The sequence below is a fragment of the Eleutherodactylus coqui genome, chromosome 1 (genome assembly GCF_035609145.1).
Source record: "Eleutherodactylus coqui strain aEleCoq1 chromosome 1, aEleCoq1.hap1, whole genome shotgun sequence".
NCBI classification, from domain to species: Eukaryota; Metazoa; Chordata; class Amphibia; order Anura; family Eleutherodactylidae; genus Eleutherodactylus; species Eleutherodactylus coqui.
Window position 1 is genome coordinate 340,671,238 of NC_089837.1, and position 20,114 is coordinate 340,691,351.

General features: G+C 43.7%; 1 protein-coding gene across 1 annotated transcript in view; it reads right to left on the reverse strand.

Annotated features, from left to right (window-relative positions):
* The window catches only part of DOC2B (double C2 domain beta), a 613,986-nt gene extending 595,012 nt beyond the window's left edge, over positions 1–18,974 (reverse strand). Inside the window, exon 1 of the mRNA XM_066575887.1 lies at positions 18,638–18,974. Within this exon, the coding sequence (XP_066431984.1) occupies positions 18,638–18,974 (337 nt within the window). The remainder of the gene's footprint in view (positions 1–18,637) is intronic.
* Positions 18,975–20,114: the final 1,140 nt, after the last annotated feature.

Here is a 20,114-nt window from a genome sequence, read left to right on the forward strand (position 1 = left end):
CGTCTGAAACCACCCTCAGGGCTTATTCCCACTGCCGTAGGCGCAACTACGCTCAGCAGTACGGAGCATAGTAGCAACTTAAGTTCACCAACTTTTCAAACTCTGTCAGAACGTAGGAGTTTGAAAAAAAAAACAAGACGACAGGGGCTGCCCGATCTTCCCCACACGAGAAATCATGGCTGGGAAAAGAGAAACTGGTGAAAACAAAACCACTGAAATCATTGCAAACCACTGAAAACAAGACCATAGAGTTCATAGATTTTGTTTTGTCCCACTATACTACCATGATTAGCACGGCCGTATAAGGGGACAAAAGTAAGTTAGTCTGAATCCACCGTTAAATGTATCTGCCTGCATAAACAGGCGGCATGAATGATGAACGGAACCCATTGTTCGCTCGTGCAAACGATTTATCACTACTTGTAAAATGAGCCTTAGGCCTGTAGCACACGGGCGTGTGCGTATTAGCGAGCACATCTGTAGTTTTTGCTGAATGGGCGTTGCATATTAAAGCATGTAGGTGTGCTTTTTACTATACTTTTTGCCCACGCAAACAGAACGCACAATGATGCTCTCAGCCATTGAAATGGCCAATTAGTTTAATTAGGCCAATTTGTGTTCTTTTCCTGAAACAAAAATTGACGCAAAATAAACGCATCTGAATGAACCCACTAAAATCAATGGGTTCTACTTTTTACGTAATACGCATGCAAATATGCCCATGTGGCAAGACCTTAGTCTCCTTCTCCCTGGTGTAGCAGTAAATGACACATCTCCCTCTCACATATACAGATCTGCCCCTCCTGTCATTTGTTCCATAGTGCGTCAGTCTGCCTGACTGATGGATTGTACAATAGTCTTGTGGTATCACTGTGATGGGGCGCAGGACAAGCCTAGAGAGTAAACAGCTAAAAGTTGTAGTAACATTCAATTACAAATATAACTTGTATGTGAAAAATACATGGAATTAGAGGGAAGAAGTCTGCAAAGGTGCCCGTAGCCTTTAAGGACTTTCGTCTGAAACGTTGTAGAATCTTTAAGGATGTTGGCTTTTTATATCCATTGCTATTTCCAATAAAAGCTCTTATTATTAATCCATCTCAAGTCGGAGTGATGGTACTTTTCGTTTTCAATTATCTTTTTGTCGTCTTATTTTTTTCTAACCAGTTTCATAAAAAGCTTTGAGGATAAGTCTTCCATTTAAAGGAAGTCTATCACTTACAGTATAACCTAATTGTATTAGGCCTCATTAGAGATGAGCGCTGTTTTCGCGCTGTTAACAGCATACAGAGTGTGCTTCTAATAGGAACCTATTGCCTACAGGAGTGTTCACATGGAGGATATTAGATGCGCTGAATCAGCTCACCTAACAAAAGATAGGACATGCGAGTGCAAACTTGAATGTCGGCTCCGAGGTGTGCACAAAGATAGGACATGTCCAATGATTGCGGAGTGCTTTCCATAGGCTCCAGCACGCAGCACGCACCTCAGATTGTGTGAACGGGCTACTTCAAGTAGCTTGAAGTAGCCCGTTCACGTGATCGTTACAGCATTATAACTGCAAACTTTTCTCGTGGCTGTAGAGCACTAAAACAGCGCTTGTCTGAATGAGGCCTTACAAAGATGTGCAACAGGTACATGAAGATAATTGTACCTGTACTTTATCATTACATGCTCCAAGGCGCAGAATCCCCAAGTGTGGCACAGTCACAGAGTGTCTTAAACATATTTAGCATTTAGCACTTACTAAAAATGTGGGAAAGAACCTGGACCAGTGGAGGAGGTGAGCTGCCCATTAGATAGTTTACCAGTCATTTGCATAATGCCCAGAAGTACAGCAACCAGGACATTTCTGCATTGGAACATCTAATGAAAAAAGAAATGATAGTTGTCACGTAGACCAGAGGAAGGAGGAGAGGGAACAATACCTGTCGATTACGCCTCTGTCCCCGACTACTCATGGATCGACTATCCTAAGCGCCTCGCCGCTACCAACCATCACGGCCAACCCTTGATCAATCACTCTAGCAGTATTGCAAGCTTGAATTCATTAGAATACAGGCTGATTTGTAGCCAGCTTTCCCGGGCTTCTGCACACATGTGAAGCGAAAGCTCAAATCATCTACCTGTCTGTTCTAGCGCACTCCGGAGCGCTACAATAGTCACACGAATACATGCTGCCACCGCCAGTTTGTTACAATATCACTGGTAAACTGGACTTATGAATTATAAACACAATCATTCGGAGTTATGATTTGTTTTTAAAATGGAAAAGGCTTAACTGATAAATCATAGATTTATTGTAGAAAAGGTCTAGCAGTGCAAGAACATGGATATGTACAAAGATATCCAAAAACGGTTGTTACACAGGAGCATAAGGACATACAGGTAATACACACTCAGCAGGATTTAAAATAAACAGGAGAAACTAAAAGAAAGTTACCATTCTTTGTGTGGAGTCACACTTAATCACAGGGCAGTCCGCACGCATAGAGCACTCCAAGGGGCTGACCATCAGCACAACTACTTGTGTAATTTTTAAACCCTCGGTGACGTAACTCCCATTCAGCTCCTTCCAGCCCTCATGGGGGTTTGGTTTACAACAGAGCACATGGGCATTGTAATCCATATTTCCTTCATAACTTTGTGTGGAAAATATGACAGCGAAGTTTCCTCTCATGATTTTACATACAGGTTGAGCCCAGACACGTATGTGTTTGGATTTTCCCAGATATGTGATTCTGGGTGTTCTGGGCCTTGGACCTCAACGCATGTAGATGCATTTTATACGGCTGGGCCACCTAAGTCTGAAAATATATTTCATATCGGGCTAGGACCTTCAGATGACCCAATGACCTTTATGAAAAGATTCTCGGTATGGCGTTGTCTGTGTGAACTGACGGAGGTGTCACTCCACACCAGCAGGGGGGCGTTCCATATTCCATGTTAATGGCTAGTTTTATTGCCAGCAGAACAGTATGCCAGGGCCTCTAGTACATCAAGAACCTGGCAGATGCATGGGAGGGGGAGTGAGATTGAAATATTGAACTCATCTTTCCTAGTATTCTGACAAATTACAATGCCACCATACAGTCAGCATACTGAATGGGCTAACATAAAAATGGATGCCGAGGCACACACAAAATGCTTGACAGCCTAAAGTCTCTACATCACACTGTCTATCTATCTTCACAATAGTTATCTTCATCCACCTGTTGCCCTTCTTATAATACAATTAGATTATATTGCTAAAATCAAGCAACGGATTTCCTTTAAAGAGCTGGCCTCATTCCAACTACTTCCTTCCATTTGGACAACCTAAAGTCCCTTGCTTGGGACCACCTTGTGTGGGCCAGAGCAGAGTTGCATGAATAAGCAGAAACTCTGCCTCTGATGGACCTGATCTATCCATAAATTATTAGGATAGTTGTTCGAAAGAATGTAAGTAAAGTTACATTTCCCCCATGAAGTTGTAGCAGGTGAACTGAGCATCAACACCATCTTCCTGTTTGCTGGGACTTTTATATTAATGAAGTGAGATAACTCTTGTAAGCGTTGTTCTAGATGTTCAATATAATGTTATAATGGCAGAAAGAACATTAAATCTAATGTTCTGCGAATATGATTTGCCCATGCACAGTGTATGTGGCATTGGGCGGCTTGTGACAGTCAGCTCACCACATTGTGTAAACCTCTCCTTTTGTGTTGATAGGGCTGTGAGCTTGACCTAAAATTCTGTGCCATTTCATAAGATTTCTTTATATCTTTACACACTCTGCTTCCCTTTCCACAGCCATAGACATAAATGATAACATTCTGTCTGCCAGCATCCACTGCTACAGGGGGATTAGTGAAGAGTTATACAACTCCCGTATAACAATATATCTCTTCTGTAAGTTTCTAGCACATCACTAGTTATGGCTGTCAGAATGCTATCGTTTAAGAAGGTTTATGGCATTTTTTTTTAAATTATCCAAGGTGCTGAGAACTATATAAAAAAGATTTAAAAAGTACTCACTGCTTCAGTTGTCCCGCAGCTCCAACACAACTACTCCAGTCCAGTCCCAGAAGCTCCTGCAGGGATCATAAGCCACCCATCATTCACATGAGCGCTGCAGCCAGTCATTGACTTCAGCATTTATATATACAGGAATGGCACGTGACCAGTGATTGGCTGCAGCAGTCATGTGAATAGTAAATGACATGTGACCAGTGTAAGAACTGGAGCAGCAGTGGTGGAGCTGTAGAGCTCTTAAAAGGTAAGTATAGTTTTTTTTTTCTTTTTTTATAGTTTAAAGAATAATTTTTAAAAATTCTGGAAAACTACTTTAACTCTATGGTTGTGTCATGATAGACAGGGGCCTTGCAGATCCCTTCATCCTGTCCCCTACTTTCTGAAGATTAGAAAGAGTAAGAACGGCTTCAGATAACTCTATGTGAATTTGTGCATGCTTCAGAGCAATGCACTTGTCCATTAAAAGAGCTTGATTTGCACACATCCCCGATAATAAGATTTACACCAATAATAGGACCTACCCTGATTTTCAGGGGGGGGGGGCTGAAATATAATCCCTCAACCAAAAATAAGCCGTGGTTAGACAACATTAAAAAAAGCAATGCTCACCTAGTAGACGGCGTTCGGGTCCCTCACGCTGGTCTCCATTGCCGCTGCAGGCGGCCGTGTACTCCTGAACACTGACAGAGCATTTCTTCCTGGTAGCGGGGTTTGAATACCCCGCCTCCAGCAAGCTAATGGTCTGATTGGTTAATCAAGCGCCACATCAGCCACTCAAAGCCGGCGCTCGATTAACCAGTCACAACCATTCATTGAATGACATCATCAGCCAGCTCTGATTGACTGACACGGCGTTCAATTAACCAATTAGAGTATTAGCTTGCTGGAGGCGTGGTATTCAAGCTCCGCTACCACGAAGACATGCTCTGTCTGCATTCAGGAGAACACGGCAGCCTGCAGCAGCAACGAAGGACAGCGCAAGGGACCAGAACGTAATCTATTATGTAGGCATAAAAAAAGACACTGTGCCTCTTTTGGGGCAAAAATTAATCTAAGACACTGCCTTATTTTCAGGAAAACATGGTACCGTGTTTCCCCAAAAATAAGGCACCCCCTGAAATTTGCAGAGGTCCCAAATATAAGGCACCCCCCGATTGTAAGGCATAGTAAAGTGTGCAGGCAAGTCAAGAGGCCTGTCCCCTGCTGCCATCCCCGTTGTCTCCTACCTCCAGATGTATAGGTAGATCTGCAGACAGTCTGCTGTTATCCTGTCCCTGCTGTGCTGTACGAGTGTGCTGTTGTGAGCTCCCCTTGCTGGCTGGAAAAGTCTATACTGTACTTTCTGTTCCTGCTGTACATGTCTGCTGTGATGAGCTCCCCCTGGTGGCCGGAAGCTGCAATACCATCCCTGCTTACAAGTGGTACAGGAACTTCTGTCTGCAGACAGGTCCGTTACTTTACAGCCTTTATTTTTTTATGGCTCTGTGTGTGAGTCAGGCAACCTGTGTGTGATTCTTAAGGCTAGGTTCTCACAGAGAGTATTTCCAGCGGAAATCTTGCAGTTTGGCCACAGCAATAAACAGCGAGATTTCCGCCGGGAAAGCGCTGCTTCAAAACCCACGGCACTCAGCCGCTTGTTTTGAAGCGACCTGGCTGCACGCTTTTCCATTTCTGTGGCCGGTGAATCCGCACCACAACACCAGCTTCTCCCAGCTTTGCCATGACAGATTTGCTGTCCCATGTAGACGAGATTTCTGAGAAATTTCATCCACAAAGCTGGCCAATTGAGGGATTAGCGGCCACAGATGGATTTGCCGCGGCGAAATAAGACACCCCCTAAAAATAACACGTAGCGCATATTTGGGAGCAAAAATTAATATAAGACGCGTCTTATTTTCAGGGAAACAGGGTAGTACTGCACATAGGGCCTGTTCACATGCGTGCGCAAAACACCCCTGCCCTAATCAAAAAGGTTATTTAGCCTAATGTTCTCTTTTTCATAGAATTGCACAACTCATTGTGCATATTCCTGCTTTTTGCACATGTATGTGCACAGCTCTCATAGACTTCTACGGGGCCCTTGGTGCACAAATACGCAGGAAAATAGAGCAGGTTCTATTTTTTCCGTATGGAAAACAATGCTTCACATAGGTACAATATATGCGCCCGGGCGTGAAAACGCGGCGTATATGCGCTCGTGGGTCAGATGGAAGGGAGCAGCCATAAAACCATGGGAAAACCTAGGACTATTTGCAAAGATGCATTTAAGGGTTTAAACACATGAACGTGTTTTTCTCCCATTATGCGGCCGTAATGATCACAGCCGCATAACGGGACTAAACCAAACCATTCATATCAGTGGTTTTGTTTTCATTATCAGGATTCTTACCCGTTAATTGTGCAGGCGAGAGTAGATAGGACTTGCCCTATGTTTCCCACGCATAGTATTAACTACATGCGAGAAAGATAGTGCAGGACCTATCTTCCCGATGTTTATCTCAAACTGCTGCGCTACGGCACAGAGTTTGAACGGCTGGTGAAAAACTTTGACTCGCAACTACGCTCCGAGCTGGTGAGCGTAGTTGCGCATACGGCTGTCTTAAAGCACCCTGAGCAATAGCAAATATTTATGCCTGTTAAATCCTAATTGCTTGTTTTTCTATATCCTGAACAAAGGCACCTATGTTCACACTGATATATCCATACAACTGTACAAGTCAATGCTTCCTATTCCTCATGCACTTATCTAACACATCTAAAAAACTAAATAATTACCCTTTTAGTCCTCCCTTCTTCTGTTCTAGACTAGCAATCAATTAATAGAAAATATGAATTAAATTTCCACCACAAACTTATATTTTGACTGTCTGCTGCTCCCTTGCTCAGGATCCCCTGCTGCGGGGTGATAATAGAGAGTATTTCTTGCTCTCTGTGACCTGACTACTGGCAATTTGCTAGAAACCTCTCTAGACTAAGAAGCATAAACATACTTGAGCAGCATGCAGAAGAAAGATATGCTGGTAGCAGGTGAACTTTGACATTGTGATAACATATAGCCATGTTCTATTGATTTTAATGATGAACGCAAATTTAATAGAACTCAGAAAGAATTTGGAACAATTTGGAATAGAGTACAATTACAAGTAGCATTGAGTTTAGTTGACAGTGCAAGATTTATGAGCACGGTTGATGTGATTAATGAATTCACTTAATTAAACAAACTACAGAAATGCCAGCTCTGGAAACTAATGATCTGATACGTTATATTTTTTTATTGTTTCATATTTTTTAATACCTGTTAAAAGCACAATTCAGGGCTCCTGGACACTTGCGTTTTTCTTGTGCGTTTTTTTCACACGATATTGCTGCGTTTTTTTTCACGCGATTGTCAATGGGACTTTCTAATGTTAAAATCGCATCGCACAAAAATTGCAAAGCACAAACCTGCGATGTGTTTTTAACATTAGAAAGTCCCATTGACAATCGCGTGAAAAAAACGCAGCGATATCGCATGAAAAAGAACACGCAAGATAAACGCAAGTGTGCAGGAGCCCTAAGGCCTCATGTCCACGGGGAAAATCAGATCCGCTGCAGATTCTACATGAAGAATCTGCAGCGGGTCCCTCCTGCCCCGCGGACATGAGCGCTGAAAATAGCAATTTAAAAGCATTTACCCATCCGTAGCGGGCGGGGAAAGTCTTCTCTTCCTCACGGCCGGATCTTCTTTTTCGGCCGGCGGATGAATTCGTCACACCGGCGGCACGTCGCCGACGTGCCGCGCGCATGCGCCGGGCACATCCGCCGAGCCGAAGCAAGAAAGATGCGGCCGTGAGGAAGAGAAGACCTTCCCCGCCCGCGCCGGATGAGTAAATTCTTTTAAATTCCTATTTTAGGTCTCCAGCGGATCCGGACGGCTTCCATAGGCTTCAATAGAAGCCCGCGGGAGCCGTCCCCGCGGGAGACCCGCACGAAAATGGAGCATGGTCCAGATTTTTTCATGCTCCATTTTTTTTAAAATCCCTTTTATTGACCATCCGCGGGTATTTATCTACCCCGCGGGTGGTCAATGCATCCCTATGGGGTGCGGATCCGCGGGCAGAAAAAGAGTTAAAATCTGCTGCGGATTTTAATTCTTATTTTGCCCGTGGACATGAGCCCTAACTGAACCTATTAGGGCGTTGTTAGTTTGCTTAGATACTTTAAGGGTGGTTTCACACAGGCAAGAAAATCACACGATTTTCGCCTGATGTGATAGTCAGTAAAAAAGCAGTTTAGGAAACCTAAGATTTACAATGGTTCCCTTCTAGAGATGAGTGAGCGTACTCGGAAAAGCACTACTCGCTCGAGTAATTTGCTTTACCGAGTATCTCTGTGCTCGTCCCTGAAGATTCGGGTGGCGGCACGGAGCGGGGAGCTGCAGGGGAGAGCGGGGAGGAACGGAGGGGAGATCTTTCTCTCCCTCTCTCCCGCCCGCTCTCCCCTGCTCCCCGCTGCGACTCACCTGTCAGCCGCAGCGGCACCCGAATCTTCAGACCAGAGCACAGCGATACTCGGATAAAGCACATTACTCGAGCGAGTAGTGCTTATCCGAGTACGCTCGCTCATCTCTATTCCCTTCCCATCAGCGATGTTTTCACTGATGCGATGCTGAGAGATAAAAAAAATTACAGCATGTTCTATATTTGTGCGATGTGCGATTTTTAAAAATCTCCCATGTATTCCTGTGGAGCCTGCGTTTTATCGCAACGCAACAAACGTGTTGCGATGCGATTTTAACATTAGAAAGTCCCATTGACTTTTGTGCTAAAAAGATCACGTGGTTTTTATCGCAGGCGGCAGCGATGCAAGATTATTCTCTAAAAAAAAGCATCGCTGACGTTCAAAAATCGCAGTGAACAAAGACATGATTTTGTCATGATTTTCTCGTGGCAAAATCACTAACGCCCATGTGAAATTAGCCTAAGTGAGGTGAAAAAGGGACTGTGCTCCACTGGAATGTTGCAGACACTTTTTGATGCAAACAAGAAATAGTTATTTTCTCAAGTATAGGCACACAGTCTTGACAGTTATGGTCCAAAGTAGTAATGTTAGATTTTCACTGAGCCAGTAGGCTGACCCCATGGAAGATTTTATGAAGGAGGTGTTGGAAGCCATTATCTATTGCAGTGCTTCTCAAAGCACTGCATAGTCAGTGTAGTTTTTGAGGCTAGAAGGGGTAAAGAACCTGTTGTTACATTATGGCCATGTGACTAGGAGTGCGCAGGTCCTGTACCCAGGGAGTAGTTCAGCAAAAGTTCGGAAACTGGAAATGTACTACAGATGTGGTAAGAGAAGAGCGTGGAGAGCTCTCCTGACACTCTCCCTCCATCTCCAGCATCACTAGCCCATGCCCCTGCCAGTCTGAGAGTGGAGGGGAGAAAGCATTGCTGCCAGCGGGGAAGGCTAGTTTTGGGGAGAATAGTACTGCCAGTGAGGGAGTCATAGGGAGGAATTAAATGCTGGGGTGAAAGGGTGTTTACAGGAATGAAACTGCTGTTAGTAGTAGAAGGGTGCGAAGTCCACAATGCTACTGTCGGGTGTGTGTGTTGGGGGGGGGGGGGGGCGGGGTTAGTAAAAGGGGATATTGCTGCTGTATGTAGGATAGGGGTGGGAAGGGGGATAATGTTGCCGTCAGTGTCAGTGGGGGTTGGGGATACAATGTTGCTTTCAGTGGGGGAGGGGTGGGGAGGTTGCAATGCTGCATGCAGTGGTGGAGGGGTGGGAAGGGGAACAATGCAGCTGATAGTGATGCTGTATTGTGGTATTTGGCATTGTTGCTGTTTGGGTGTCATTTCTGTGCTCTGTGGTGGTATTGGGTTCGCACATGTTGGAGCAATATGGGCAACACATGGTGGTAATTGGTGCTGCATGTGACTATTTGTTCAATGTAAGGCCTGAGTAGGAAAAGTTTGAGAAGCACTAATAAATTTGTTTTATCCAATGGTTAAAGGACAATATAATTACAGTCCTCACTCCTGAGCTCCACTCAAGGTCTGGGAGCTGCTTTATTGGATACAGCATTAGGGCTTAGTCAGACGGGCGTTTTTTGCCGCGATTTGCGCTTGCGCATGCGTCCGGCGATTTTTTAAAACCATTGCTTCGCAATGGTATCGGACACATGAGCGCTTTTTATGCGCTCGTCCGAAAAATTATAGAACAAAAAATCGCAGATCGCACCTATCTGCGATCTGCGATTCCTGTTCGCTTCTGTATATGCGCTCAATGGGGCCGGCGGCAGCAGCGCCGACCCCATTGAGAACATATAGAAGACAAATCATTCTTCTCTGCCACAGCTGTAACAGCTGTGGCAGAGAAGAACGATGTTTGCCCATTGAATTCAATGGAGCGGCAATACAGCCGCTCCATTGAAAGCAATGGGCTGCCGGCGTGCGCGGGGTTAATTGTCGGGAAGGGGTTAAATATATAAACCCTTCCCTGCAATTCATGCTAAAATGTGTTAAAATAAAAAAAAATTGTATACTCACCTTTCCGCTGCAGCCGGAGTCCAGCCGCGGCCGCTGTCAGTTCTCCTGAACTGCTTCTCGGCACTATTCAGCCGGCGGGGCTTTAAAATCCCCGCCTGCTGAATGATCTGCTCTGATTGGTCACAGCCTGACCAATCAGAGGCCGGTTTCACTCACACACCCATTCATGAATTCATGAATGGGTGAGTGACTGCTGCCTCTCAGCGCTGAGCCAATCAGGGGCAGGTCTGACTCACATCCATTCATGAATTCATGAATGGGTGTGAGTGAGGCATGCCTCTGATTGGCTCAGCGCTGAGCCAATCAGGGGGCAGGTCTGACTCACACCCCCTTCACACCCACTGCAGGACGGCTGCCCGGAGCTGCAGGCAGAAGGTGAGAATGCAATTTTTTTTTATTTTAACACATTTTAGGATGGATTGCAGGTAAGGGCTTATATATTTAAGCCCTTACCGACAATTCATCCCGGGCTCGCCCGCAGCGCATTGCTTTCAATGGAGACGGCTGTATTGCCGTCTCCATTGAATGCAATGCGCTGGACAGCTCCGGCCCGTTTCTAATGAAACGCGGCTAGGAGCAGATTTTCGGGCGATTTGCGGGCGACTTGCGCGCACCGGTCACGCGATTTGCGGATGCGCATCCGTCATGTGATCCGCAAATCGCGGCAAAAAACGCCCGTCTGACTAAGGCCTTAGGATGTACTGTGGGGCAGCACACGCAATATCCTCACTGTGTCAGCAGTAGGACCCAGTGAATAACTAGAACTGAAGAGATGCCTGGGAGAGAGGAGAGTTAATATTGTGTCTAGTCTGAGGTCTGAATAATCAGGTTTGAGACAACCCTGGTGTTTATTAGTGGTAGATTCAGCCACTTTTCATTTTCCAATGCTCCATTTAATATATATACTCTGCTGGTCAGTATTACAACTTAGCCTATGAGCTACATACCAGAGACAGTATGAAAACATCTTCAAAATTTTAAAATAGCCCCCACTATTCCTTTATCAATTGCAGGCCTGAACTGGTGCTATGGTCTGACGTTTGAATATATTTCAAAGTCTGATCTGAAGTCTTAATTTATTTGTTTTACAGTGGTTAGAAGATGTCATCATAGCAGTCTGGGCTGGGTGGATTAGAAATGGAAACAGAATGTCTACAATCAAAGAAAATGTCACCTGCGAGTCCCCAGATTTATAGAGGACCTGCACATCTCCTGACATGCCTGTTATAGTAAATCCTTGTATTGCCCATGATATAACAATTCTGGAGCATCTTTACTTAGAACTCTATGTTATGACGTTCTTCTGTTAATCCTTCTAGAAATGTATGAAGAAGGCTTGGCCTACACTGATACCTTTTAGTATGCAACCTACTGAATTTAATCATGGAACTACAACTGTAGTACAGATTGAATTGCATGCAATCTTGTTAACTGCAGCTGTCCCTCAATAGTTAAAATCAATCAGTAGTGCTACAGAAAGTATAGGTATAGCCCAGGCCTAATTGACAACTGAGTTTTATTATTCCCCTTTTTGATAGGCTGTATCTCTACATATTCTCATACTGTCAATGGTGACGGGATGCTGTCAGACTGTATAGGGACAGACAAAGGCGTAACTTGAAGCTCCCGGGCCCCAATGCAAAACTTGTAACAGGGCCCCCAACTATAATGTTTTATTCATAGTACTGGGCTCCCTATATGGAGAAGAGAGACCTTATGAGCCCCCTAAGGCTCCTGGGCCTGGGTGCAACCGCATGCCCTGCATCCTCTATAGTTACGCCCCTGGGGACAGAGCTATTTAAAGGGGTTGTCCCGCGGCAGCAAGTGGGTCTATACACTTCTGTATGGCCATATTAATGCACTTTGTAATATACATTGTGCATTAATTATGAGCCATACAGAAGTTATAAAAAGTTTTATACTTACCTGCTCCGTTGCTGGCGTCCTCATCTCCATGGTTTCGGACTAATTGTCGGCCTCTGATGGCCAAATTAGCCGCGCTTGCGCAGTCCGGGTCTTCTGCTTTCTTCAATGGAGCCTCTCGTGCAGGATGCCGACTCCGTGTAGCTCCGCCCCGTCACGTGCCGATTCCAGCCAATCAGGAGGCTGGAATCGGCAATGGACCGCACAGAAGAGCTGCGGTCCACGGAGGAAGAGGATCCCGGCGGCCATCTTCACCGGTAAGTATAGAAGTCACCGGAGCGCGGGGATTCAGGTAAGCGCTCCGGTAAGCTTTCTTTAGGTCCCTGCATCGGGGTTGTCTCGCGCCGAACGGGGGGGGGGGGGGGTTTGAAAAAAAAAAAAACCCGTTTCGGCGCGGGACAACCCCTTTAACAAGGAGCATGGTAACACCCAGTTGTCAATGTATTCATACATTTCCAGGAGGAATAACAAAGAAATGGCTTGATACTGGGTTTTAAGAACCCATTCTCTTCCTCCTGCAAAATGGTATCCAGGACTGTCGTTATCAACTAACACAGGAATGGCAATACCGCTGAGATAACAGTTCTCCAGCTTCTACTGAAAAGCGATATAGAGGGTGCCCAGACTGTGTGGGTACGATACATAATCAATACAATATTGTATTACCCAGCTTAATATTTTCACACATTAAGTGCTACAACATCATGAAAAACATAACAATGCGAATTTGGACTGTTTAGCCAATACATTATTATAGCACTTCCGTCAGTGTAGAATCAGAAATCTGTAAAAAGTAACAATCTGAAATAGAACACTGAAAGCTATCAACATCCGTAGATGTGGTTCTAATGCAGATCATAGGCTTCCTGATTCTCTCACAATATGATGATGTGTAGGAGTGTGTAGATGATATAAAGACCAACAATTCAATTTTCAAGGCAGTTGATTATTAGAAAATTTGTGACTTATCCAAATTTCAGTATGCAAATAAAATACAGATTGCTTTCCCACATGCTAGAGGCAAATATCTTACAAATCACGCTAAGGTTTAAAAGTCATACCACGAAAGTGTATCTGTGATCTACTGTAAATGGAGGACGATATTGGCTTTAGGTCAGGAAGGTAAAGAGACAGTGGAGGTTATATTATGTATACAAATATCCAATACTCCCACTAAATTACTGCAAGGAAACTTCATTTAACTTGTTTTTGAAAATACTGCATAACGATGGATCTGGTATACTTTAAATGTGAGGATGAGAGTTCTTTGCTGTGTAATATCTAAACAGATGAGTTTCCTATGATACCGTGATACTTAACATTTTGAAAATGTCAAAGGTATTGCAGTCATATTAGTATAAAAAGAATTACTGTGTTTGGCTTTTTAGAATATTTACAATACAAACCTAATGCATATGTCTTGCCCAACTTTTTCTGTTGACCTTTTAGGGTTTGTTGGTTATACAGGCTTTTAATATGAGCTGGTTTTATGTTCCTTCCATAGATGTCAATGTTTGCAGTGCAATATTACATAACTATTTAAAGAAACACTCAGTGCAAAACTAATACATTGGGCTATAGCTTTTGAAGGGCCTTAGGTGGTGCATGGCACAAATTCAAAGAGAGAATCCTTCTATCATGCTCCACTGTCCTAAGTCCTTGCACTAGGTAAGACATTGTATGAGTTTTACTCAAAATGTTTTTCAGGAGGCCATACATACATCTTTAAAAAATCATACATTGCTTTGAAATAGTATTAACCTATATCCAGAAGTTCCTATTTCTAAATTGACTGGTTTGGAGAATACATGAGCACTGAATAGAGATGAGCGAGCATACTCGCTAAAGACAATTACTCGATCGAGCATTGTCCTTAGCGAGTATCTCCCCACTCGGAAGAAAAGGTTCGGCTGCCGGCGCGGGTGACAGGTGAGTTGCGGCCATGAGCATGGGGGAGCGGGGGGGGGGGGGGGAGGAGAGGGAGAGAGAGATCTCCCCTCCGTTCCTCCCCGTGTAGAGACCAATTTTAAGTGGAGGTAATATGACACAGATCCTGCCAAACAGAAGTGAACATCTGCCTAAGCAACAAGGTTCCATTGGTCAAGGGTTTGAACAACTCAGCTGCTGTTACCAGCTGGCTCCCAAAACTACCCAGAGCAGGGCAAGAAGTGAAGTAAACAAAAATTTGGCTGAAAAGCTCTCAGCCAAACGGGGGTCAGAAGAGCAACTCAGTGCTAATGATTAAAATTCCATGCATTTCATATGGTGTTTCCATATTTTTGTCCACCCCCTGACTGGAACCTTTTAGAATTATCTGTTTCTGATATAGACTCTGTAGTTTAATGGAGTTAAACATTCTTAGAAAAGTCTTAGTAATCAATTTTATTTTTTTATGTATTTTTGACTCTTTTTTTCATAGTATAATGCTAAAAATGTATCTAAAAAATAAAGTATACGAAGCATTTGGCTGCTAATATTGCTGCTAAAGGTGTTTAGTCATGTATTAAGGGTAAAGGCTCCTGTATATGACAATATTAGGTGTCTGTAATACAGCGCTCATAGAATTATTACCAACCAGAGGATTTTGTTTCTTACAGATTCTGTGAGAATCCATAAGAACATGCTGTATTGGCAGGACATTCCACCCAACAAGCATTACTTCTAAGGCCGCCTGCAGACGAGCGGGTCGGATCCGGCAGCGAGAATTCTCGCCGCGCGATCCGACCCGAGCGCCTGCAGGGACGAGCGCGTACTCACCCGCGCCTGGCGGTCCCGGCTCTTTCATGTGCCGGCTGCCGCGCAGCCGGCGCATGCGCAGACCGGAGCCGGCGGCCGGGTGAGTGCGTGCCCCGCAGAAAATTAGGACATGCCGCGGTTTGTTTGCCGCGCAAGATTTCGCGCGGCCAAACCGCGGCCGTCTGCATAGGAGTGCGTATTTTAATGCACTCCTATGCAAACTTTCAGCGGTGGAAATCCCGCGGGAAATCCCGCGGCGGGATTTCCGCTCGTGTGCAGGCGGCCTTAGGGAGAATTCATTGCCTCATGGAGGAACCATATGGTTTCACACAATGATACAGCATACAGACCCATACTACGGTATGTAGTCAGCAATGTTGAGTACATGAGCCCTTATGGACAGTTACTATTTGACGAGGGTGCTATAATTGTTGGCCAAGTTAGTTTTCTTTCAATGTGACAAGTATCCAATAAGAGAAGCCACCTGGAAGCAGGATAATAAGAGGCTGAGGGTTCATTTTTATTAGAAATAACTAGATTTTCCACCATTTTGAAATAACGTGCAATATGGAAGACTTCTGATCATAAGATCCACATCACATGACACACATGTTCTTCCAACAAAATAGGAAAACGTTGGCACTATCAGGTGATGTCAGAAAAATCTTAGAATCCAGTGCAAATCAGAGATCACTTAATTAAGTCACATCAGATCAGAATAGGGATATTTTTCTCCTGCTACTGTCAGGTGATATCCCAAACAACAGCTGAACTTAGTGGTATGAGTCTCCAAAGTAATATTTTTCTACTGTACGGCCGCCTGCAGACAGAATTCTCGCAGTGGAACCAGACCCACGCCCCTGCAGGGACCAGCGTGGCACTCACCCCTCCTGCGGCTCCGGCTCTTTGATGTGCCAGCTGCGGCCAGCCGCCGCATGCGCAGACCGGAGCCAGCGGCCGGGGAGTGACATTTCTGTGCAGGGCTCACAGCGCCCCGCACAGAAATAAAGCATGCCGTAATTTGTTTTCCGCACGTGATTTCGCGCAGACAAATCGCGACTGTCTGTCTAGGATTGCATTTTCTAATGCAATCCTATGGCAGCGGTCACAGGCGGAAATTCTGCGGGAGATCCCGCTGCAGAATTTCCACCCGTGTGCAGGGGGCCTATTCCCACATTCCCTGAAGTTCAGACAAAGCAAACATGTAATCTTAGGCCAAACCACTGTGATTCTGTTAATTAGCTACATTAGCTGTACAGTATATTACTTTTCTTGCTTCATCTCCAACTGTTGTATCAATCAATAGTTCTAGTTGTGTATGATATTTACAGTATATCGGTCAAGCAAAGGTAAAACCAGGTAAAGAGCGCTCTACAAGCACATTAGATGAATGAGAGCTGTGCTTAGTATTTAAATGTGGCCAGTGTTGACAACATGATTCCTACAAGTTATTATGATAAACCAGGATTAACCTAGTCGAGAAGTGGCAAATCATTAGACTCAACTGGCGTTTACCTGGTATGCACAAGACTATAAAAAGTAATTTCTTTTTAGGCTCAAGGAAAAGTGCAAAAATGTTCTTCTTCACAAAAGAAAATTGTAAATGAAATTGAAAAAGAAAATATATGTGCTTTCATCTCCGAGCTTCGGATGTGGCTCAGCTGTTGGGAGCCTGCAGGTAATAACAGATCCATGAGTTGCAAATACAAATCGTGCCATCTACACAAACCATCTCTTGTAATCATGGGTGATATAATCTAGAAAAAAAATGCAGACAGACATTTCCTAAAGCGAGCTGGTGGATGCTATTTATTGACACAGGATGCATCCAGTTACAAAGGCAAGTAATCCACTTTTAGGATTACATAGTTACATCCAAGCAATTGAACTAATGTAACATATGCACATCTAATATCATTCCAAAAATAAACAGAATTCTATCCAAGTTCCAGTAACCCTATGAGGCATCATGTGAGGTGAGTGTAGCGTGTTTGAAGTTATGCTTTCCCATCACCAAAAGCAGGATTAATCTTGCAGCTTTTAGCATCTATTAAGACGTATTCAGCATGTCTGATTTCCATAGGGCAGAGCAGAAAGCCTCCAGAGATGAATTACATTACAGACCTGGAGAACCCCTTCATATGATTGGATGACTCAGTGAGACAAATATTCTGGCCTAACCAGCATACATGAGGCTTACATGGGCAATTCACCAGGTTCTGCAGAAATCTGTCGTAAATTGAAAGAGCTCTTCCAAAGAAGAACGCATAATGAGATGCTTAAGGTCTCCAAAAATGCACATATATGATCAAGGTGCACACATAAGAAGGACGTGCAGGGCCTGATTCTAAATCATGGAGAAGCCATTATCACTGTAGAAAGCCCATGTCACCAATAGATCTCTTTATTAACTCATGACTTCATCTCCTTAAGAACAGACTGTCAAATCTGTATATCCCTTCGTAAAAAAGTTGATTTTTGGTGTGTTGATATGAAACTATCCCCATGCTATTAGACTTCTATTACTGCTACCAGTCGTCCTGACATATCCATAGCAGTTGTCATAAATCGTCTATAAATATTACTATGCAGTTCTGAAGCGAACACTTGGGAGATACTATGCCAGGAGCATCCTCCGAAATGATTTTTCTGTCTGTGATTCATCTATCCTTCAGCCGAACCCCATCTATGAATCGTAGGAACATCGCCTGAATAACAATAGTGAATCTGCCAGAATTATATTCAACAGTTGCTGACATAGAAATCTTGCTCTATTCCTTTAAAAATAGACAGTAGAATCTGCTCTATATCAAGGCAGAGCCTTTTTACAGGAACCACGCAGGCACCTTTAGCTGATCAGCAGGGTTAAAGCAGCTGCAATTTGACATTGAATGAAAATATCCACTCAGCCAGGCAAAATAAAAAGCATCCTTCTCATTAACTCAGCATTGTGCACCGCGCGCCGTACTAGACAGCAACTGGTGGCTTCTCAAACAAGCTATTCTCATCCTAGGCTGACTCCAATATTCTAGATTGGATTGTTAAAGACATAAATACACCCAAATGAACTTTTTTTTTCCCCATAACCAGTTTTCGATGAAGAATCTGAACCATCCAAGTCAACATCATTTCATTAATAGTAGGGTTTATAGAATTCGGATGGACATAAGTAGACAGCGAGACACAAATATGTAGTTTATGTCTTACATATCATCATAAATAACTTTTTCAAAGCTGTATTATTATTCTATTGCTCGCACATACATGCAAGATTGACTATTTACAAATGGCAATAAAGTACTACAACTGCTTAGTAACTGCTTTTATGAATGCATAGCAAGTTCTCACTCTTTAACTCAGCGAGGCAAGATCACTCACGTGACATGAACATGGTGACACCTGTCAATCATCATAGCAAGGTAATATTCATGCAACTTACTGCAATCATCAGAATCATATCCATCCAGGTCCACTTCCTCCTCCTGTTTAGAAGGTAGTGTGGTAGTGGCTGTGGTTGTAGAAGCTGCTCCATATGCCCCAAATAATTTGTCCACGTCTTCCTCTTCCTCTTTAGAACTTTCTGATGGACTAACAGATGGTTGGCTCACATTAGATTTTAGGGAGTTACTACGGGTAACAGTGGTGGGAATACCACGAGGAAAACGGGGAAAATAGTCAGAAATTTGTTTGATCGGCTTGATGGGACCTGGACATACATCAATGGCCATATGTTCCTGGATGCTTATGGTCATTTTCTCTCCTTTTCGGAGTGTCATGCATGCGATTCTGTTCCAAAACCCAAACCAGAGAATGGATTGCAGAAAGAGAGTGGTTTATTGAAGTTCAACTACATAAAGAAGCAAATATTTCCCTTGAAAAGGAAGGCCAGAGATGCTGCTGCAGGCTATGTTGTTCTCTTGCTTGGACTTTCAGACACCTTTTACATAGTGCCTGTAGCTTCCTGCAGCCACAAGCGATCCTTATCCTCCCAGTGACTGCTAAGCCTAAGCGTGAGGGAGAGAAGAACTGACAGGCAGAAGGGGGTGTGCATTGGGTGATGTCACTTGTTAGCAACCAAGCAAAATACAGGAAGCAAAGGAATGAGGGATGGGTCAGGTGCACTCAGCAGCTCTATACCTTCCAGCCTGCCAGCATCATAATTAGGCTCAGTGACTGTCAAAATTAGGGACTTCAGAACAAAGGACATTTCTTGGTTCTTGAACCGCTCCATAGCAAAAAAGAAAACCAGCAGATGCTTCTGCATTTCACACTACTCTGCTATCGATTCTCCTCAACAGCCATTGCAAGCTGCCGGAGGAGCAGTTCTGCTCCAACACATAGGGTTAATACTATGCTACATACAACTTTCATGCACAGCATGTTAATCATTCTTGATTACGGTTGAAAGTAGATCGTAAGAACAAAATGTTAGCATCAACATTTTACGCTTTCTTTTAATTAGCACAACAGACTGTTACACTTACACATTTGTTGCAGATAGATAGCTATTAAAAGCAGTGTTAATTATATGCAACCTCAAGTCAGTGTGGATATGTTCTGATGCTGAGATGGCTAATGTGATACAGTGTGGCAGGTTGTATACTATATCTCCCATGATGCTTTAACCTGCTCATCTTATTTTATTCAGGTACTCTTCTATGTATAACTACATTTTCTAGGCTTTGCAAATAATTTATGATAAAAATGTACAATAAAAAGTGGTCCTGCACTCCTGGGGAAAATATAGCTTTTAATAATATAGGTTCAAATTTATATATGGTCTTATATATAGTAGACATATACACCCAAACCTATGCCCACAACTTTATGTGTTGCCAAGATCTGTTGTATATCGTGAAACAGTATCTGAATTTACACTCAACTCAACACTACATTCCACTCAGATATACTGGTTA